Genomic DNA, 23124 nt, shown 5'->3' on the forward strand with positions numbered 1-23124 from the left:
CTATTTGATTACAGGGCATTGATCCATTTTCCTTAGATGTCCTTGCAAAGGAAGGTATTGTGGCTCTTCGCAGAGCCAAAAGAAGGAATATGGAGCGGTAAGCTTGGCATATAGATGAAATAATCATATGTTCTAAATAATTCAGTGCTGGGACCTGGAATTATTTTGCACTTTTGTGTATTCATCGTAGCTTATTCATGAGGCATTTATCATTGCTACAAAAATGTAATTGCTCCAAAGTTAGCTAATACACATAAGAACAAGTTATTATATTGTTATAACTACAGAATTCTGCAGCAGGGTTCTGAACAGTGGTAAATGAATGAGTTATAAAAAAAAAAGGCTCTTCATCCCCTACAAAAACTTTCTTGAAATGTATCAGAATTTGATAATCTTCTCAAAAGTGATTTTTAAAAATTAAAATTTATTTTTTAATCATCAAAAATCTGCCTTTTTTGCTGTCTCCTCTACCCCAGCAATTTAGAATGAAAAATGAACTTTTGTTTACAAACATATAGTTAAGTGAAACAAATTCCTACACTGACCATTTCTAAAAAAGTCTCATTCTGTACTCTTGAGTCCTTCACCTTTCTATGAGGAAATGGGTAGCATGCTTTATAATGAGGGTTCTGGAATCGTGGTTGGTCATTAAGTTAATGAGCATTCCTAAGTATTTCTAAGTTTGTTTTACAATATTGTTATCATTACGTAAATTGTTCTCCTGGTTCTACTTACTTCAGTCAACATAAGTTCAGACAAGTCTTCCCAGGTTTCTTTGAAACCATCCCATTCATCATGACACAATAGTATTCCATCACATTTTTATACCATAACTTGTTTAGTCATTCCCCAATTTATGGACACTCTTTTAGTTTCCAATTCTTTGCCATTGCAAGAAGAGCTGCTATGAATATTTTTGTACATCCTTTTTTAGGAGTTTGTTTCGCTTAAAACAAATCCCTCTCTTAAATTATTCACCCTATTATTTCTCTCTCCCTCCTGTTTCCTATGGAATGAAATGTATTTCTGTACCCAGCTATGTATGTATAGCCTCCTCTTTTTTCATCATTTCAGAGGAGAGTGAAGTCCAAGTGTCACTGACTCCTCCTCCTTTGTATAGATGTCTACCTGTACACCCTGATTATGTGAGATAATTTCTCCCAACTTTCCTCTCCTTTTCTCCCCATAGTGTATTCATCTCTCCCTCCCTTTCCATTCTTCTTTTAAGATAAAGATATAAAATAACCACTCCCAACCCTTCTATTTAATTAGATTCCCTCTATGACTCCCATTGGTGATAGAGTTCAGAAGAGACAGAGGTCTCATTTTCCCATATTAGAATGTAAAAAGTTTATGCTTCTTTAATCTCTTATGATTGTTAATTCATATTTACTTTTTTATGTTTCTCTTGACTCCTATGTTTGAACTTTTAAGTTTCTACTCAGCTCTGATCTTTTTTACCAGGAATGCTTAGAATCATCAGTTTTATTAAAAGTGCATTTCCCCCTGTAGAATCATAGTATTCTTGGTTGTAAGCCTTCTGGAATATCATATCACAAGCTCTTTGCTTCTTTAAAGGAGTGGCTGCTAAATTGTGTGTGATCCTGGCTATAGTTCCTTACTACTTGATTTCTTTCTTTCTGACTCTGCACTATTTTTTCTTTGACCCAGGCATTCTGAATTTTGACTAGACATTTTCATTTTGGGGTTTCCGTCAGGAGGTGGAGTCTGGTGTGGTCTTTCTATTTCCACTTCGCCCTCTGGTTTTAAGACAGATGGGCATTCATCTTTGATAATTTCTTGAAATATGATGTTTAGGCTCTTTTTATGGTCATGGCTTTCAGGTAGTCCACTGATTCTTAAATTATCTCTCTTTATTTGTTTTCCAGGTATGTTATTTTTGCTTTGAAATACCTTACATTTTCTCCTATTTTTTTTTAGCCCTTTGACTTTGTTTTAATATTTCTTGTTGTGTATGGAGTCATTGCTTTCTTTTTGGTTCATTCTAATTTTCAGGGAGTTTATTGCTTGGGCAAAGCTTTGTGTCTCCTTTGCTAAACTGTTAATTCCCTTTCTAATTTTTTCTTCTATAATTCTTATTTTTTCCCCAGTTTTTCCCTTTTGTCCTTTCATTTCATTTATTAAAAAAACATTTTCAACTCTTTTAAAAACTCTTATTTTATTTCTTTCAGGAATTCTAGTTGAGTTTGTGCCTAAGTTGTATTTTCCCATGAATCTTTGCTTATAGATGTTCTGGAGTCATTCTGTTCTTCATTTTTGTTTTGAGTTTCTTTCTCATCATAATAGCTCTTTTTCGTGTCATTTTCCCCCTCCTTCTTCTGGCCTAACTTTGGGCTTTATATTAGGGCCATGTACTTCTGGAGGGAAAGTCAGTACAGGTCCTTCTATTGCTTTCTTGGGTTATTGAGTGTTATTTTATTTCAGGATCTCAGGAATAGCTCAGGCTGGAAACCTATAAGCTTTCAGTGCTCCCAGAATAGCCTACTCCAGGGTAAAATTTGTTTGCTGCCCTTCCTGATTTAAGATCTGCAAGTCCCTGATGTGGATTTGGGTCTGAGCACCAGGCCTATGAGCTGCTATAATATTTCTACAGGCTCAGAGTGACAGAACTAAAGGCTCCATTTTTGTCTAGGATTCATGTTCTGGTTATTCCACTGTATACTACAAACTGGTCTGGAGACCGGAACTGAGACCCTGCTCTGCTCCTGGGGTCCTAGACACAGATATTGTATCCTTCTGGATTTGCTCCTTGTTCATTATACGGCCTAGGGCCCACTACCAATCTTTACCCTGAAACGCCACCTGTAGGTGCAAATACCTTCTTCAGTCATCTCTGGATCTATAAGCAGGAACTGGGTGATAAGCAACAGAGCTTGCGTTTGCATCCCTTCTGTGCTGGATATGGGACCTCTTCTTGCCTGGGTGCATAGTCTCTCCTTGAACTGGAGTGCTCTGTGGTAAGGTTCCTGACCAGACTCCATCCCTAGGGACTGCAGACTTTTCTGGCTATTTTCTAATATGGACCTGGGCTGGAGTCAGTTGGGGTTAAGTGACTTGCCTAGGGTCACACAGCTAGTAAGTGTTAAGTATCTGAGGCTGGATTTGAACTCAGGTACTCCTGACTCCAGGGCCTGTGCTCTATCCACTGCGCCACCTAGCTGCCCCTCATCATGATATTTTCCTTGGATTTCCCAATTGGGATTTGGTCTGGTACATTTTCTAGGTCTGTTTGGAGGAATTGTTAGTGGGGAAGGGTGGAGCCAGGTGTACTTCTTCCAGCTTCTTTGCCACCTTTGCTCTAACTTCTTAAAACTGAATTTTTTTTTCTTTTTTTGTGAAGCAATTGGGGTTAAGTGACTTGCCCAAGGTCACACAGCTAGTAAGTGTTAAGTGTCTGAGGCCGGATTTGAACTCAGGTACTCCTGACTCCAGGGCCGGTGCTCTATCACTGCGCCACCTAGCTGCCCCAGAACTGAATTTTAAAGCATTGTGGCAATGCTGTCTTATTAGCAAGGTGACTTTCCACTTTTAAGATTACTAGAACATTTTTGGCAGTTTCCTAGAACTAACTAAAACTTTGGTAAAATCCATTTCAGGCTGACTCTTGCTTGTGGTGGGATTGCAATGAATTCCCTTGATGACCTCACTCCAGAGTGCTTGGGCCATGCTGGGCTTGTTTATGAGTATACATTAGTAAGTATTTTTTTTATTTCTGTAAATTATTTAATACTGATCATGAAGCTGTCAAGTTGTGCAATTTGGAATCTGCACAATACAGACATCAACTTTTATAACTTATTCATGTAAATTTCAGTTGTGTTCATGTATAAGAACCAAAGGCTACTTTTAATACTTTTATTTATGTCTAACAAGAAGAGCCACATAAACTTTGTGCTTGCAATGAATTTTTATAAGTTTTAGGGAAAGTGAATATATTTCATAACCATATGGAAGAACATATGTGACATCTTGGGTGTGCTTTAGGGGGAAGAAAAGTTCACCTTTATCGAGAAATGTGACAACCCTCGTTCTGTAACCCTGTTGGTGAAAGGCCCAAATAAACACACTCTCACACAAATCAAGGATGCGATCAGAGATGGACTGCGTGCTGTCAAAAATGCTTTGGATGATCGTAAGCTACTTTTTGTTTTGTTCATGAACTCCTTGAAGGCAATTTTCAAAGTAATAATAAACCTAGTGAGAGACAGTGAGATATAGTAGACATAGAGAGCTTCTCTCAAACCTAGGAAGAATGGGGTTTAAGTCCTGTCTATGAGACCCTAGGCAAGTCATTTGACTTCTTAGTACTTTAGGCTTTTTAATTATTTCAGATCTTAAGTTCAGAGAAAGTGCTGACCTGCATTGGTAGAAGGTATTTCTTTTTTTTTTTTTTTTTTTTTTGTAGGGCAATGGGGGTTAAGTGACTTGCCCAGGGTCACACAGCTAGTAAGTGTCAATTGTCTGAGGCCGGATTTGAACTCAGGTCCTCCTGAATCCAGGGCCAGTACTTTATCCATTGCGCCACCTAGCCGCCCCAGAAGGTATTTCTTTATCTGGGCATTCCATATACCAAAAAAATCACAGGTCTGCTCCCTCTCCCTAACGCTAAGAATTCTACGGTTACACTGTGATACCATGGTATCCTGTTTTTGGCACACTATGAAGTGAGGCCTATTACTATGCTTATTTTATCAGTGGCTTATATGGCCAGACAGCAATCTAAAGTAAGTACTTTCTATTTTCATGATAGCCTTGCTTTTAAATTAGTGTGTAATTATGAAAGGCACATGAACATATTTTCATTTAAAATTGCCTTATACTTCTTTATAGTTTTTCAGAATCCTTTGTCCTTATAACCACCCTGTAAGGGAGGCCAGACTTATTATTATGATCTCCATTTTCTAGAGGAGGGAAGCGAGGCAAGCTGAAGTGTAGAGAAACCATGACATGGGCAGCGTTCTGGAGCAGTCTCAGACCCAGGCCTCTTGCCCTGGTTTTCTGACTCCACACACAATGTTGTTTTCACTACAACACACTGTCGCCACAGCCACTTTTCAACAAGTCTGCCTCTAAAATCAAGAGTTGGATAAAGATTGACCAGCAGGTAGCTTATCTGCTCTCTGGACCAAAGTTTCTTAAACTATGGGTTACAGCCCCATAATTTGGCAAGAGTGAAAGGTTATGTACACCTATTTAAATACCTATATACCTGGGGTTGTAAAAATTTCTTGGGTTAAAGGGTTTCAAGTGGGAAGGGTTTAAGAAGCTCTGATCTAGACATCATAATGCAAAGTAGCCTTGAAAGAGAGTGGGAGAGAAGGGAATAAATCAGTCCTTAAGAGACGCCACCTCTGAAACCTGATGACAGAGGAGAATAGCTATCTAGACGTTTCTTTCAGCCTCAGTTAGTAGGGAGTAAACAATGAAATAGGAGAGAGAGAGGGAGAGGTTCTGTTTAAAGTTCCTCGTCAGAACCACGTTTAATTATTTATTTAACCACATCTCCCTTTAGAGCTTCATAAGGCAACCTCGTAATCACTGAGCTGTGAAACTTTTACTTGTCAGATTTCTGTGCGTATTTAAATACCATTCAGATATCTGTGGGGAAATAGCACACACTTGACTTACGCTAATTGCTTTCTTTTACATTTTTTCTGCCTGGTATGTCTTGTCAATCGTTTCTTTTCCTTTCCAATAGACTGTGTAGTTCCAGGTGCTGGTGCAGTTGAAGTGGCCATATCTGAAGCTCTTGTCAAACACAAATCCAGTATCAAAGGGAGAGCCCGCCTTGGAGTCCAGGCTTTTGCTGATGCATTGCTCATTATTCCCAAGGTGTCCATCTATCCTTCTGGTCAGAGGAGAAGTGGTTAGACAGATGTTTAAGTAATCACAGGCTGTCTCTAATAGCTGGCATAGTAAAAGGATACCACATGTATTTACTTGTATTTCCTCACAGTTTCCCTCTTCATTTGCAGATATTTTGTCTCTAAAATGGGAGAAATCATGTGGTGATAGCTGTGAACACTCTGAGGAGCTTCATGAGGGAGGATAATTTCTCCCCCGGGAGGCTTCTTAGATAACGTCATTGGCAGTTCTCTTCGTAAAGGGCTCAGTTTGAAAGGGCACTGAGAACCATAGAACTCTTATCTTCAGTTGGCCAGGGCTAAGGAGTCTTCAACTTAAATTTCCCTTTAGCATTGAAGGGCTTAGCCTCCTCTCTTCTGCCCCTAGTCACTAGTCCAGATTTGTCAGGGACAGTTATGGCTTGAGATGCTATTTTCATTTCTGCAGAAAGAGGAGATGCCAGATTTCTTTTGGGAAACAGAAGCAAGCTTCTTTGCAACAATTTGGATTCCAACCACCACTGGAAGACATAGGCCACCTCTGCCCCCTTCCAATATACTATTTTAGCCTGAATTCAGACTTTACTAGGAAATCAAATAAAATAGCATCTCTTTATTCCAACTACTGCAAAAACTATCCATTATTTGCAAAGCCCTGAGTCAGAGATTGAACTCCCTTCCTCCATTAAACAGTAGGAACAACAAATAATAGTCTCCTAGATAATACATGTCTGTTAACATGGCTAAGATTTATTTATTACAGGAAAAAAATCACTTATTTGCCAAAAAAGGGAAAGTCATAGTGGGGAGAGGAACTCTTGCATATCCCCTTCAGAACTTGGAGTAATGGGTGTGTACTGAGTGCGTAAATATGGAGTAAAATCTATTGTTGACAGATTCCTCTACATCCTGTTCCTTTTAACTGTTATTTATGGTTATTCCACATTCATTCCACATGATTTCAATAAACAAAAATCCTACTCAGTCTTGAGGGCAGGGCATCTATTGTACCTTCCCCACTGGAGCCCACTCCCCACACTCTCCTCTGACTTGGGGCTGAGAGGAGGGGCTGACACATTTCTTTTCCCCACTGCTGCTTCCAGACCATCCCTTTTATCAGTGTCTCTCAATTACCTTTTCTCTTTGGAAGTATGTACAGTTCATTCTACCTGCCTTTTCTCACCCTTGATGGCTGTCATCTCCAGACCTCCCTTCAGTATCTGTCTCTTAGCAGCATGCATCTGGAGTCAAGAGACTTGGGTTCAAATCCTGCCTCTGACACTTACTAACTCTGTGTCCAAGGGCAAATCATTTAACCTCTCAAAGCCTCAGTTTCCTCATCTATAAAACAGGTAATAATGCTCTCATTACTTAGCTTACAGTATTGTTATGAGGAGAGTGCTTTGAGAACCTTAAAGTGCTATATAATTGAAACAGTTTTGTTATTGTTCCTTTCTACCCCCTCAAATGAGATATTTATAAAACTCTTAGAGCAGTTCCTGGCATGCAGTAGGCTTTTAATAAATGCTTATTTCCTTCCTTCTTTTCCTTCCATTTTCTGTCAACATCCTCATAGACTTCAATAATGTATACTGATGATTCTTCTTAACAACCTGAGCACACAATTCTTTAACTCCAGTGACCTTTTCTAACCCACTTCAGCAACATATTAGTGTGATCACACCTTAGACTTCACTGTCTAGGAATTAAGACTTCTATAAGATCCTGTTGATTGAAATTTTCAATTTCTGACCATGGCTTTCTATCTTTCCATTGCTGTCACACTAAATTTCTTCACACTCATTGTAACCTATACCCATTCTCTTAAATTGTATTGACTAGCCATGATCTTAGAATTCCTTGTTCCTCCAAGCTTATCCTATTCCTGGCCTGTTCACCTTCTTGGATAAGTTCCATCATCAGGTTATTTTTCTGGTCCTGTTTCTGGATTGCTGGGTGTTTTGAGAAATCGTGAAACTGAGCTGATGTCCCTCTCTACACATGGATGGCGCACAACCTCTGTTTGACCCTTGTAGCTCCTGGACCAGCTTTCTGCTCTGCTCTTCCAGACTCCCTATCTCATTCCTCACAATGACGATTCCAAATCTTTTATTCTATCATTGAGTCGTCTCCAACTGCATTCCTGCACCCTAAGCTTACCAATAGATGACTAAGTTTTCTAACTTAACTGATATTTAGATCATTTGACATGAGAAGCCTTAATTCCCTTTTTTGATTCCTGAAACACCTCTGTGTTTCTTCTACTTTCTTCTCTTGTTGTCATTTAAGAGGTAGCCTAATACCTTTCTATGACTCCTCATCCTCTTCTTTGTCCCTCTGCGGTGAATATTTTTCAAAGATTTTCCTTTGTCTTCTCTCATTAGGCAAACATAGTCTCATTCATTCCCAAGAACTGGACTGCTGCTTTTATGCAGAGAAGTACCACTACCCCTATCTCGAGCCCTCTCCTCCCTTCAGAGTTCCACGCTTGTATTTTTTTTAAATTCTGAATTTTTGTAGGTGGCTTTTGGTTTTTCATTATGTTTATTTTCAGATAGGCCCCATTCCTATCCCTTATCCTGCAAGCCATTCCTTGTAACATCAACAGAAAAGAGGAGGAAAAACAGTTCAGCAAAACTAACCAATATCTTGAGTCTGATAGTGTGTGCTGCATTCTCTACCCATAGTCTCCCACCTCTGCAGAGAATGGAGAGGGGCTGTCTTTTATTGTCTCTTCTTTAAGGACAAGCATCAGCAGGTCTGCACTGGCAGAACTTTGGTGCTTGGCTGTCTTATTGCTACCTCAGATAGCCTGTCAGAAAACAAATTTATTATCTTTCCTTCTAAATGTTTTTCCTCCTGACTTCACTCTTTATGTCAGTAACACCAGCATTTATCCAATTTCCCCCCACCATACACACACACACACACACACACACACACACACACACACACACACACACAAATACACACATATACATACACACACTCACCTTTATGTACTTTTGGGAATAGCTGAACAGGTCTTCTTGCCATTCTTAGTATATACGTTCCATCTCCTATCTCCATGCCTTTGCATAGGCTGTCCCTCATTCCTGGAATGCCCTCCGTCCTCACCTCCATTTGTTTAAATCCTGACGTACCTTCAAAGCTCAACTCAAATACCACCTTCTATGAATCCTCTTCTGTCCTATCACAGCACCCAAACTACTTTGTATTTATCTTGTATATGCTTTGTGATTACTGATCGGTATATATGTTCTTTCCACCCAATAGAGTGTATGCTTTTTGAGTGCTTGGGTGGTTTCATTTTTGGTTGTTTATCCTTAGTGTCTAGCACACAGTGGGCCCTTAATAAATGCTTTTGGATTGATTGTTTCTTCCTTTCACTTCTGATATTCAAGCAGTTTTCAGTTCCTGTCAGTTTTATCTCTAGCATTTCTTACATTCCTTCTTTCCTTTCTATTTCATCAGGCATCACTTTCATTATCACCTGCCCAGGTTGCAGTAACTTCCTAATTGGTCTCCCTGTCCCCACTCTCTCTACCCTCCAATCTAGATATGCCATTACTAAATTAGTATTCTTTATACACCGATGCAGTCATGTCCTTCTTCATTAGGTTTTAGAGATGAATTTATTTTCTATTCCAGTGTTGTTTCTTGCTGTCATCTCTGTACTGGCAAGTCAGTCAAATGTTTGCCAATTCAGCTGCTTTCTGGGCTCTTTTGCTCTTCTTAGTGTGGCAATTAATTTACATAGACTCAAGTACTGTGTCAAAGTATTATAATTGTTGATGTAATTTTAGTTGTTCATTTACCATTTTCATGACCAGTTATTTTAATATTTTATTATTGAGTTGTTTCAGTTGTAAGACATCTGTTTCTCATTCTTCTTGCTTTTTACTTATTTTCATATTTGCTCAGATCTAAGTCAGTGGTCTGACTGTATACAGAAGGATAATTTAGGGATAACTTTTGTATCAATGAGTTATATTCTGTCTGCTAAGATAGAATCAATTTCATTTTTTGTGATATTAATTGGTGCTCAACATGTCCAGAGCCTACAGATCTTTTTTCTGAAGAAAATGTTCATAATGCAAAGGTGTGAGGTTTCTGTGGGTCTTTGGTTTCTCCTATCCCTTCTTTCTGAGCCAAGCTTTCCCAAATATTTCTCACCATTTTGACCTTTTCCCACCTTTTTATTAAAGTCACCTAGTATCAGAGTCCTTAGCGATTGAATTTGGAGGGTTTTATCCACTCTTCTGGAGAAATTCTCTACCTCTTCATCCCCTGCAGCTAATGTTGATTCAGAAGCTATGATTATTTTCATGGTGGTCTTTTTGCAGTCATTTGCCTAGAGGATTATAATTCAATATGGTCAAATATTCTGTGGAATAACATTTCTAATTGCCTTCGAATATATAATAAAACCCAATTCCCCATTCCCTTTCTTTGTCCCTCAAAGGAATATCTGTGAGCCAACCTTCCTTAGCTACAACTTTCTTTTTTCTTTTGGTTTTGTTGAAAGTGAGAATGTCAAGATTGATGATTCAGCTCCATTGGTGATATGTCTACTTGTTGGTCATTGGACAAAGACCTCACATTTAGAGTATCAACATTCAGAGTTATAGATAGCCCCCAAACAGATTCTTAGTGTCCTCTGTACCTTCCTCCCCTTCTTTTGCCACTATACCACTAGCACTGCGAAATTGGAAGGAGGCTGCACAGGATTGGGAGACATTTGGCATTTTAGTTTGCTTCATAGTTTGCCATGGCCCAAGATGTCATCACCAGGTGGTAAGCCTACTGGTGATAAGGCCCTTTGTCCATACTGAGGCTGGTCCTTGGAAAACAGACTCTTACTCAGTTTCTGAAAGAGAAGTGATGATCTCAGGATGTAGGATGGGACATATTTTTGTACACGGACAATAGGGGAGCTTATTGTGTTTGATTATGTGTATTTGTTACAATGGTTCTATTTCATTTCCAATTTTGAGGGGAGGAAGGAAAGGTGGGAGGGGGGGAAGGAGTTAGGAATAGGATTCTACCATTTCCCACCTCCAAAGAGAAGAAAACAGAAAGACCCCAAGTATGTATATAAGTAGGAATTTATCATATACTTAAAAAGAAAAGCAACTTTATGTAACGGAGATTTGCACTTTTATGTACAATTCGCTTTTGTTCTATTAATGTATATGGAAATACTCATTATGCTTATTAATTGATAAATCTAAGCTTTTTCTCATTCTTCATCCTTCTTAACCTCTATGCTGCCTTTGGCATTGTTGATTTCTCTCTCCTCCTGAATTGTTTCTCTTCTCTGGGTTTCCTCTCCTCTCCTCTCCTCTCCTCTCCTCTCCTCTCCTCTCCTCTCCTCTCCTCTCCTCTCCTCTCCTCTCCTCTCCTCTCCTCTCCTCTCCTCTCCTCTCCTCTCCTCTCCTCTCCTCTCCTCTCCTCTCCTCCTCTTCCCCTTTCCCTTCCCCTTTCTCTTTTTCCCTTCCCCTTCTTTTGTCTCTGACTCTCTCTCTCTCTCTCTCTCTCTCTCTCTCTCTCTCTCTCTCTCTCTCTCTCTCTCTCTTCCCCCCTCCCCTATCTCCTCTCTCCTCCCTCTCCCCACTCTCTCTCCATAGCTGTCTCTTGTTTCTTCTTGAATGACTGCTCCTCCATCTCCTTTGTTGAATCATTCATCATATCATACCCACTAACTGTTGGAGTGCCTCAAAGCTCTGTCTGTCCTCTTATTTAATTTGAGGGTTGCATCAACTTCCATAGGTTAATTATCATCTATGCCATTTATTCCTTAGCTCCAGTCTCATGTCACACCCACAAATGCAGTCAGTTGCCAAATCTTGTTATTTCTCCCTTCAGCTCTCATGCCTGTCTTCTGACTGAGTAGTCAGAAGCCACCACCCTAGTTCAGGCCTTTGTTACCTCTCTTGTCAACTATTATAATAACCTCCTAATTGCTCTTCTTACCTCAAGTCTCTTTCTTCTCTTATCCAACTTCCACATAGCTGATAATTTAATATTTCCAAAGTGTAGATTTGACCATGTCACTCTCTTCTTCAAGAAACCTCAGTGGTTCTCATTGTTTAAAGAATAAAATAAATACTTTTCTTGTTTGGGTTTTAAAACTCTTCATAATTTGATCAAACTATTTTTCTAGCCTTTAGAATTAACATTACAATCTGTAGTCTACCCAAATCATTCTTCTTGCTGTTCCTCACTCATGTCATTCTATTTCCCATTTTTGTGGTTTGCACTGGTTGTCTCTCAGGCCTACCATGCATTCTCACTTCATCTCTGCCTCATAGAACCCTTAGTTTCTTTCAAATCTCACTCAAGAACCACTTTCTATGTGAATCTTCATCTTCACCACACATCTTCATCCTCACACTTGTACTTAATTTATATATATTTACATAGATACATGTTGTCTTCTGGATTTTTTCTCCTCTCTGTGTTTTCATGACACTGCTATATCTTGTTTCTCCCAGAATATAAAACTCCTTGATGATTTAGACCCTTTTTCTTTTTGTTTTTGTTTCCTTAGCTGTATCCTCTTGGTACATAGTAGACACTTAATTGTGATTAGAGCTGAATGGAAACTTGGAGTTTATCTCATTCAGCTTGAAGCATAAATTGCCTCTTGAATTGAGGAATTGAGTTTCTAAAAATAGATGTATTATGATAGTATTTTGTGTATATATCTTTCACAGCTAGAGAACAATGACTTATTTTTAATTTCACCAGTAGACATGCATATTTATACAAAACCTTTTCTCTCTCTATTAAAGGTTCTTGCTCAAAATTCTGGCTTTGATCTCCAGGAAACACTAGTAAAAATTCAGGCAGAACATGCAGAAACAGGAAAACTTTTTGGCCTAGATTTGAGCACAGGTAATAAAAATGTGATTATGAACAAAATTATTAGATGCTTACTAAAGAAATTCATTTTAAGGCATTGTAGTAAATTGTCTCCTAGAAATTTTCCTATGTTGTTTAATCATTATCATTTTATTTCACATGATTTTTAATTGCTCCTATGACTTGCACTTTGATTAACTCATTAGTTAGGATTTCATTGTTAAGACTCCATTTGAATCTATGTCCTTTGTTTCTGCTCCCTGAATTTATTGTTGTTTTTATTACATTGTGATCTGTAAAGGATGTGCTTACTATTTCTGCCTTTAACATTTATTTGCAATATCTTTGTGTCTTAATACATAGTTTGTTTTTGTAAATGTTCCATGGGGTGCTGAGAAATTTGTATATTCTTTAGCAATCCCATTTAGAAAATGTCATATGTCTTTAAGCTCTAGTTTTCTAGCAATTTGTTCAAATATGTATTTTCTCTTTTGTTTATCTTTCTGCTGGATTTGTCCAGAACTTTGTCTCCTGCTGCTATTGTATTTACTGTATGTCTTTTTGTATTGAATTACCTTTTCTTTTGGGCCTTTAGATTATAGGCATTTGAAGCATATAAGTTTAATATTGATATCAGCTTGTTGTCTATGCTTTCAGCTTAATGTAGTTTCCTTTTTTAAAACATCTTTTAATATTGTAAATTTTTGTTTTTTATTTGTCTTGTATCAGGATTGGAACTCCTATTTTTTTGGATTCACTTTATACATAGTATATTTTCTTTAAGCCTCTTATCCTTATTTGGTGCATTTCTTGTCAGCAAAAGATTTGGGGGATTTTGTTTCCTTATCCAATCTATTATTCTTTTTAGTTTTATTGGATTGTTTAACCCATTCACATTTAAAGTTATCAGAAGTAGGTTTTTATTTTCTTCTATTTATCTCTAATATTTTTGTTTTGCCCTTGGATTAGGATTCCCTTCCCCCCTCCCTCCTCCCCCCAGTGTAGCAGAATTTATATGGGAGAATACTTGGTTATTACTTGGTTTTAACCTTTTGGAAGAGAGCCAGAACATAAATGCATGGCAATAGTATGAAGAGACTTTATTTTACTTTCTAGGTGCACCAATACTACCAGCAGAATCAGGAATTTGGGACAACTACTGTGTGAAGAAGCAACTCCTTCACTCTTGGTAAGGATGAAATTCTATGAAGAAGGAGAAAAAAACTTTCATCATCCTATTTGATAGCTTTTTTCTTAAAAACAATTAAAATTCTTTTAAACTTTTTCAGTTAGATTCAGAAATAGAAAATGTGGCATTTTTGAAAAAGTTTGATCATTAGATTTTGCCATTTTTTCTGGTAATTTTATTTTCATCTATGAGGAAAAATTGGTTTCCCTATTCATTCAATAAGAAGCATTTATTAAGCACTTACTTTGTGCTGGTCATTGTGCTAAGCATTTGGGATGCAAAGAAAGTCCCTACCCTCAAGGAACTTGAAATCTAATGTAAGAATCTTTAAAATAATAGCATTGTTAAATCATTCATGGATATATATGTACATATACCTATATGTTCACTATTTATGTGTGTATGTGCACACATGTGTATATGTGTGTGTATAGGAAAATGGAAGGAAATGACAAATTGCTTCAGTATCTTTGCCAAGAAAACCCCAAATGGGGTCACAAAGAGTTGGATGCAATTGAAAATAACGAGGGGGAAGTGGGGGTGGGGATTGAAATTGAGAGAGAGAATATCAAACAAATTGCAGGGCTCTAAGTTCAAGCCCATAAATAAGAAAATAGGGACAGTATTTCTATTTTCAATAGTTTGCATTAGCTTTGACTCATGAAAACTTATACTAACGAAAAGTGAAGAATGTAGTTCCCAATGTAGCTGAAGATTGGTAGGGGGAGGAAGGATGGGTTGGTGTGCATTACTAAATCTGTCATCTGTTTCTTTAGCACAGTGATTGCTACAAACATTCTCTTGGTTGATGAAATTATGCGAGCTGGTATGTCTTCTCTCAAAGGATGAATTGAATTCCAAACCAGCCTTGGAAGTTGAGTTTCAGTACATCTGTGCAGCAGTTGCCCATATATTCTAATACATTCTGAATTTCTACAAATAAATGCAGTTTTTTTGCCTTCAGTGGATTTAAGCTAGTCTCAAAATATTTTTCATGAAAATTCATAGAATGAAAAGTGATTATGTTAAAGAAATTGTGATAACAATCTTAATTGTTGCACTAAAATCTCCAATTGAATCTCCAGTGCCCAGTATGGTGATTACAGTGTGGTGTAGTGGAAAGGTCTGTACTTGGAATCAAGGAGAAACCTAGGCTTGAATACCACCTCTGACATTTACTAGCCATGTGACCTCTGACCCTCAGTTTACTCATCTGTAAAATGGGGGATAATAATACCTCTAGTAAGTACTTCAGATTTCTTGTAAAGATCAAATGAGATAAGTGTTTGCTATTGTCATCATCATTACTGTTCTTAACTGGGCGAGTTTACATACCATAATCATTAATATCATGTAGGACTCCTGTTGGTAGTGACATGGCTCCTTACTTGGGACTGGATTTCTTTTACTTCCATTTTAATAGCAACAGTTGTTCTGTAACATGGTGCCTTCACTTTCTCTTCTAAATATAGAAATAGAATCATAGAATATCAGAGTTTAACAGAATCTCATAATTTGCTTGGTACAATCACTAGCTGAAGCAAGAATCCTTCAGGTCACACTCATTGAGACTCTTCCACTTGGAACCTCCTAAGACAGCCCACAGATTTTTTTTTTTTTGGCAGGGCAATGAGGGTTAAATGATTTGCACAGGGTCACATGGTGTCTGAGGCTGGATTTGAACTCAGGTCTTCCTGAATCCAAGGCTGGTGCTTTAGCCACTGAGCCAAATAGCTGCCCCCTACAGCCTTTTTAGTTAGCTTTAATTGACAGAAGTTCTTCCTTATGTTGAGATAATGGGCCAACATTAGCCTTCTAATTAGCAGGAAAAAGTTGTAGACTGAAGAGATAGATAAAGCCTGTTTTAAACTAATTTGTTAAACCATGTTATAACATGTCCTGGTTATGTCATTACTAGTTAGGGATAGAAAACTAGTCTAAAGTTATACATTGTACCAGTAACCAGTACTATGTTAGTTCAAATAACTATTTCATTGGGTTCAAGTAGTTTAGTGTTCAAAAGTTGCCACTCAGTAAATGAATAATTATGGTAAGTGCATTCCCAGATGTTAGGCACTAAAACCTGGAAGGGATTATTTTGCCCTCCTATGCAAACACAGTTTCTAGATGTTCTAGCTGTTTTTCTTTGTGCTTGCCACTTTCTACTAAACATCCCTGTGGTAACTTCTTTTCAAGGGCATGCACTAGTATTTGACTGAAATAACAAACTTGCACAAATGGAGCTTCAATCAGACTCTGCTCTGTGTGCATAAGGGACGTAGGGATGTAGGCTGAAGGTTTTACTATTTGGTTAGCTATGCCTATTTTCCCAGCTCAGATGTATACATGGACACGGGAGAGATCCTCTCTTGACTATAGTGACAAATTCAATATATCTTGCATCTGGTTCTCGCCTTTCCACATTCAGAATGAACAAGATGAATAGGAACTGTGGGAAAAGGAAATGGGCTGATCGTGTAGCAAGAATGAGACAACAGCTTGAGTGGTACATTGGTACCCCCTGAGAGAGTAAAAAGAACAAGAGGAAAATCTACAGCATGTTGGGTAGATCCTCTGGAGGATTTTTAGGAATAATAATAGCACAGGATGATAAAGGCATGAAGAGACTATGTAGGAGCAGCATTTACCATACATTTGATTGGGAGCCAGGGCCTTAGGTCCTGTTGTAGAGCTAGAAATTTACATGCATGGTCCAAGTAGAATGGAGTGTATCTGTCACATGGGCTAGTTTTTCTCTAAAGTGTCAATTTAAGTGTCCTTGGGACCTAGTTGGTCTAGGGAACTAAGGGTCAACTCATTGATATCATTTTTCCATTGTCTAAGACACAAAAGTTCAGGGTATGAATATTTGAGGGCAGCTAGGTGGCACAGTAGATAGTGTGAACTCAGCTTCCTGGGTTAAAATCTGGGCTCAGAAATTTGCTAACTGTGTGTCCTTGGGAAAATCACTTAACCCCATTTGTCTCAGTTTCCTCATCTGTAAAATGAGCTGGGGAAGGAAGTGGCAAACCACTCCAGTATCTTTGCCAAGAAAACCCAGATGAGGTTATGAAGAGTTGGACATGACTGAACTTGGGATTCAGGTTGGATGGACTTCTCACTGCCATGCAGGATAACACACTTTTCTGACCAGGTACACCATCATGTCAAAGAGGAGGTACTGAATCAATGCTGAATCTTTACTAAATATCCTTTCAATGCTATTGTTGAGTAAACTTTTTATTAAGGTTATATGGTCTCCAAGTGTCTCATTTTGTTCTAGTCCTGAGCATGAACCACTGGCTTGGCCTGTGTCAGAGCATTTGGTGTGGCAGGAAGGATTTTTCTGGAATGACCTTTCTGCTAACCTCATGGCTGAAGTGGGGACAGGACAATGCAGAGGGAGGGGAAGCTGGATGATTCAGTAGCTTGATAAAGAAGTTTGGGACTTTGTGGTGACTGTGGAGCGTCTTCATATGTGGTGGTCTCTCAGCAGACAGAGAGGGGACTTCTAGTGACCTAGCCTGCTGGGTATTTAAGGATGTTGACAAGAAGAACAGAAGTACCACCAGGGATAGTGTGTACTGCCTATTGCTGATGACTCTAGAAAAGCTGTCACCACCATAAGGAAAATGAAAGTAAGCTGCCTGTGGATATCTGGCAACTGGAGACAGAAGTCTATGTGTTCTTGGCCTTTAAGGACCCTGTTCTGAGGGCAGAGGAACTACTCATGGACTTAGTAGCAACCCAAATAAAAGGGGTTATACTGGTTGTGGCTGCCAACTGTGGTTTCTGATCCAAAGTCTCACTGAGCATTATGCTGAACCAATATCATGACTAATGAGGGCAGAGAATGGGAATGGAAGTGAGGCTGAGAACTGGGAGCCTGTTTTAATGGTAAGAGAACCTTGGGTCTACCTATTATTGCCCCTTGGGTGACTTCTTTCACAGGGAGGTTGGAGGTAGAAGGCCTTTTACCACCAAGGAACTTGGGTGGGCGAAGGACAAGTTTAAAGAAGTTGATAAGGCATTAGAATAATGGTTGCTGATGGGGTCAATGTGGAGGTCTGATTGGCCACAGAGTTCCATTGATTTAGGGGTGTAATAGAAGACATTTGCAAAGCCCTTTAAATCAGTCAGAGGCCCTGAGTGGTCTTTTGTCCCTTTTTAAGTGGCTAAGATAGGGAGCTGTGTAAAGCATACTCTAATGTCACTATGAGTTTCCTTTTCAGCCAGTTCTCCAATATGTGTCAGCAAGAGATAGAGTAAAATTCCAAAGACATAGATTTAGTGTATGCCTCCCTACCACCCTACTTGTGGGTCCTCCTGCTCTGTGGCCAGCTGTCATTAGTAGCAATTAGATATTGCCCTCTGGGTAGAACCCAGCCAGAATAGTAACGTCAGGCTTTAGCCATGCGCCTCCCCTAGCACGCCATCTTATCGGCAAGAGCAGATCAGCGGTTATGTTTGATTGGAAACTCTGGACCGCAGCAGCTGCTAACCAGGCACATACAGCTGACTAGACAAATGGTGGCACGAGACTCAGGACCTTCTGCCCCCTCTCGGTGAATAGAGGGTGACCAGATGCTCTTCTATAAAGAGCCTTGGGTGTGGCCCCTAAAAGACAGAGATGAAAAGGAGAGTGAGGGCCAGCTTATGGAGGGTAGTAAGACAGCACTAAACATCTACATTTGGGGAAGTGAGGGCCCATCTGCCCCACCTAAGCTCGAGGTATCCCCCAAACTCCAACCTATTTGGTATTCTGGGATGAGTCCCCATTGTGCAAAGGTCAGGCTGTTTCTAACCGGAGGATAGAGTGGGTCTGTCAGTCAATAAACACTTGTTAAGCACCTGCTGGTGCCAGGCACCATGCTAAACACTGGGGATGTTCAAAAAAGGCAAAAGACAGTCTGCCCTCCAACTCATGATCTATTTTCTCTCTCTCTTTTTTTGAGGCAGTTGGGGTTAAGTGACTTGCCCAGGGTCACACAGCTAGTGTCAAGTGTCTGAGGGCAGATTTGAACTCAGGCCCTCCTGATTCCAGGACCAGTGCTCTATCTACTGGGCCACCTAGCCACCCCTCCAACTCATGATCTAACGGGGAGGGGAAGACAACGAGCAAATCCATATGAGTATGCTCTATACAGCACAAGTATAAAGTAATTAACAGAAGGCCCTGGAGGTAAGAGGGCTTAGAAAAGGCTTCCTGGAGAAGGGGTGTGGTTATCTGGGACTCGAAGGAAGCTGGGGAAGCCAGGAGGCAGATGAGGAGGGAGAGCCTTCTAAGCACAGGGGGCAGCCAGTGCAAAGGCAAAGGTGGGAGACAAATAGCCTAGATTTTATATTTGATTCTGGAGGCCACAGGGAGCCACTGAAGTGGAGGAGCAGGGGAGCTGTACAGTAAAGTCTTCACTTTGGCTTCTGTGTGAAGGATAAATTGGGGAGGGCATAGACTTTATAGCCAAGGGGAAAGGTGACAAGGGCTTAATTTACAGTGGTGGCTGTAAAGGGAGAGAAAAGGACATCTCAGAGCTGTGGTGGAGGAAGAAATGATGAGATTGGGCAACTGGTAAATTCATAGAGTGAACGTGAATTAGTCTTTGAGGCTCCAGGCTTGCGTAATCGGGAGGGTGCTGTCACCCTCGATAGAAATGGGAAGCTCAGAAGAGGTGTGCATCTGGGAGGTAAGAGGAGTTCCATTTTGCTGTGTGTGAGATGCCTCTGAGACATCTAGTTCAAAATGTCCAATGGGGAGTAGGTTAAGTGAGAATGGAGTTCAAGGAAGAGACTGAGGGCTGGATTTATGGATCAGGGAGTCATCAGCCTTGATATAATAATTGAGCCCATGGCAGTTGATGAGATCATCATGAGAGAGTATGGAAAGGGAAGGGAAGGGAAGGAAAGCAGAGGAGAGGAAAGGAGAGCAGAGGAGAGGAAGGGAAGGGAAGAAAGGAAAGGAAAGGAAAAAGGAGGAAAGGGGGCCCTGGACAGAATCTTGGGGAAACAGTGGTGGGTGTGATCTAAAGCTCCGGTAAAGGAAACTAAGGAGTGGTCTGATGAGTAGGAGAACAGGGAGAGGGCAATGTTCCAGAAAAAAAATAGAATGTCTGGGAAGGGGAGAGTATGCAGGAGGAGGAGAAGGCAACCAATAAAGTCAAAGGCTGCTGATGGGTCCTCTTTGAGAAAGGAAGGCTGAACAACCACAAGGAGGATGAGGGCGGGTTAGCGTTGGCGATTAAGAGATAGATGGGGCGACTTTGGAGAAGGCAGTTTCAGCTGAATGATGATGGGGCTGGAAGCCAGACTGCACAGAGATTAGAAGAGAACTAGAGGAAGGGAGATGGAGGCAGTGAGCATTGGTGTCTAGTCTAATCAATAGGTCCTAGCCCTGTGCGATGTGGCAGAGATCTGGAATTGGCTTTTCTGCAGACCTCTTGCAGGTAAGTTCCTTGATGCCTAGTTAGGATTCGAGGAGCCTTCTTGGGCCATTCTTTCCTCCAGGCACTTTCTATGTACCCTAATTTTGCCTCTTGCCCAATTAGGAATTTCCATTCACCGATTTGTTTGAGCTCTGTCCTGGGACAAGCCGTCACATCATTTCAAGAGAAATTATAAGTCATTTCCCCTTTTTGGAAAGGCAGCTGACTTTTAAGTAAACAAGGAAATAAAGACAATCATAATTTTATTTCATCTCTTTAAAATATAGAATTACTTCATAATCTCTAGAATTCAGTTAAAAGATCACAAGCCAAGAATCATAATCCCCCTGCCTGCCATTCTCTTAATCGTTTGTTTCTTACCTCTCTGTTTTTACTGACCTTTTTCTAATAGTAACTATTTTGGTGAGATCACTTTATGGGTGCCATCTCTGTTGCTTTATGTTTTGATCCTGTCTGATAGTCGTACATTACTACCATCCCAGTCTCCCACAGCAACATTGCCATGCCAGGGGTTTGGGCTCTTGAACATAATTCAATTTAATATCTCCAAGTATTAGGGCCTTGTAACAATCAATTCCCTCTTCCTTTACAGCTGCCTATATAATTGTCAAAGAGATCTAGGGGAACAAGGATACAGTCATTAAGACATCCCCAGTGACTCTGTAAATATTCTGTTTCCTTTACCCTGTTCTACATCAAGGTCTTTAAGCTTATCAGACAGGAAGCCAAGCTCACCATGAATTAGATTTCATCTTCAACTAGGTTTTTCTTGGTGAAATAGGCTATCTACAATAGTGACAATGGGATATCTCTGGAAGGGACACAGTTTTACAATTGCCTTGGTCAAAATTGTATTTAAAATAAAGCTTAGTTTAATGAAACAATACTTTAATCCCAGGAACTTAATTATATTGGTCTTCAGTTTACTCTTCTATAAAATGAGGAGATTGGACTCTACATCGTCCGAGGTTCCTTCCAGCTCTAGAGTCATGATCCTATCATCTCTGAGGTAACTTCCACCTCTCAGATGTAAGGGTTCATACCAGAAATAGCTCATGATCTCCTAAAGCTTAAAATCTAATCAAGGGAGGTAAGACCTAGAAATGGGGCAGCTAGGTGGCACAGGGGATAGAGCACCAGACCTGCAGTCAGGAAGACTCATCTTACTGAGTTCAAATCCAGCTTCAGACACCAGCAGTGTGATCCTGGGCAAGTCACTTAACCCTGTTTGCCTCAGCATTAAATAAGCTGGAAAAGGAAATGGCAGCAAATCACTGCAGTGTGTTTGCCAAGAAAACCCCAAATGGGGTCACGCAGAGTCAGACATGACTGAAAAATGACTGAACAACAACAAAAAACCTGTAATCATGTCAATGAGCATGTAAGTACCTACTGTATTAGGTACCAGGTATGAGTACAAATAGCAGTTAGACTATATCTTTTTTTTTTTTTTTTGTGAGGCAATTGGGGTTAAATGACTTGCCCAGGGTCACACAGCTAGTAAGTGTTAATTGTCTGAGGCTGGATTTGAACTCAGGTACTCCTGAATTCAGGGCTGGTGCTTTATCCACTGCGCCACCTAGCTGCCCCTAGACTATATCTTAGTATAATATCATACACATGATAACTATAGGTCACAAAGTCATAGAATTTCAGAGTTGGAAGGACTTTGGAGGCCTCAGGTCCGACCCATACGCTACAATCTAACATACCGACAGGCAGGCATTTTATGTGGCTAGCCTCTTGGGGCCCTTCTAGCTCTAGAGTTAAGATCTTATGACCTTCCTGGCCTTCCATTTACTCATCTGTAGAATGATGGGGTTCCACTGCATGGCTTTGTTGAGATAGCTCTCTTTCAGCTTTAGAGCTATGAGCCTCTTCTTCTGTGATTGCGGTTCCCAGCTACCATAGGAGAGCTACACTCTTGCTGAATCTCTCTACCTCATATGGGTGTGTATAGCTACATAGGTCCCCAGCCTATAGCTATGCACCTGTTGATGCAGAACTATTTGAGACAAGAACTTGGTGCAATTTCTATTCACCATTCGGGTTGAAGTGGGGAGTCAGCACATGCTCCAAACCCAACTCAACTCCATTCATATGGGGACCCATATAAGATCCTCATCCTTTCCTCCCTCCTCTGTTTCCATTCTTCCCTATCATAAAGGTCAGCTTCCTTTACAAAGAAAGTTCTCCTTAAGATGAAGCTTCCCCATAAATAGGAAGAGAAGACAATTTGAGCAAACAGCCCATCTCTTGCCTTGTTTGATTGAGTGCCTTGGTGAATATGGGTGCCTGCCAATTCTATTGACTGTATATCTGGGATCACCCTATCCTAACATTAAAACTTACCCCATCCCTTGGGGTTCACCCTAATCCTGTCTCCATACTAAAACCAGCAGTGTGCTAATAGATATTGAACAAGGCTCTCCAGGAAAAAACAACAACAATAAACCAACCCCCTGATGTACCCACAGCACACTTTAAAATTTAATCTGCATTTTAAACATTTTCTCCATCATTTTCTTAAGTCTGGACAATAAATAAAACAAATCAGTTCCTGATTTGTTGCATTTGCCTATTTCTGAGTTGTAAATACTCAAATTGAAAAGTTAACAATTAGCTCTTGCTACTCATTTGAGTTGGCTCCAGTGCACCCCTAAAAGCCTCATTGTGTGCCCAGGGGTACAGTGAAAAGAACCCAGTATTCGGAGACAGACAACCTGGATATAAATCCTGGCTTTTACTGCCCATTTGCTACCAA

General features: G+C 39.9%; 1 protein-coding gene across 3 annotated transcripts in view; it reads left to right on the plus strand.

Annotated features, from left to right (window-relative positions):
- Nucleotides 1-14828, plus strand: part of CCT6B (chaperonin containing TCP1 subunit 6B) — a 37079-nt gene extending 22251 nt beyond the window's left edge. For all 3 annotated transcript variants that reach the window (XM_043964512.1, XM_043964514.1, XM_043964515.1), the window contains 7 exons: nt 15-97; nt 3618-3714; nt 4006-4153; nt 5720-5853; nt 12662-12764; nt 13848-13920; nt 14697-14828. In XM_043964512.1, the coding sequence (XP_043820447.1) occupies nt 15-97; nt 3618-3714; nt 4006-4153; nt 5720-5853; nt 12662-12764; nt 13848-13920; nt 14697-14769 (711 nt within the window). In that variant the 3' untranslated portion in view covers nt 14770-14828. The remainder of the gene's footprint in view (nt 1-14; nt 98-3617; nt 3715-4005; nt 4154-5719; nt 5854-12661; nt 12765-13847; nt 13921-14696) is intronic.
- Nucleotides 14829-23124: the final 8296 nt, after the last annotated feature.

This window comes from Dromiciops gliroides, chromosome 4 (genome assembly GCF_019393635.1).
Source record: "Dromiciops gliroides isolate mDroGli1 chromosome 4, mDroGli1.pri, whole genome shotgun sequence".
NCBI lineage: Eukaryota > Metazoa > Chordata > Mammalia > Microbiotheria > Microbiotheriidae > Dromiciops > Dromiciops gliroides.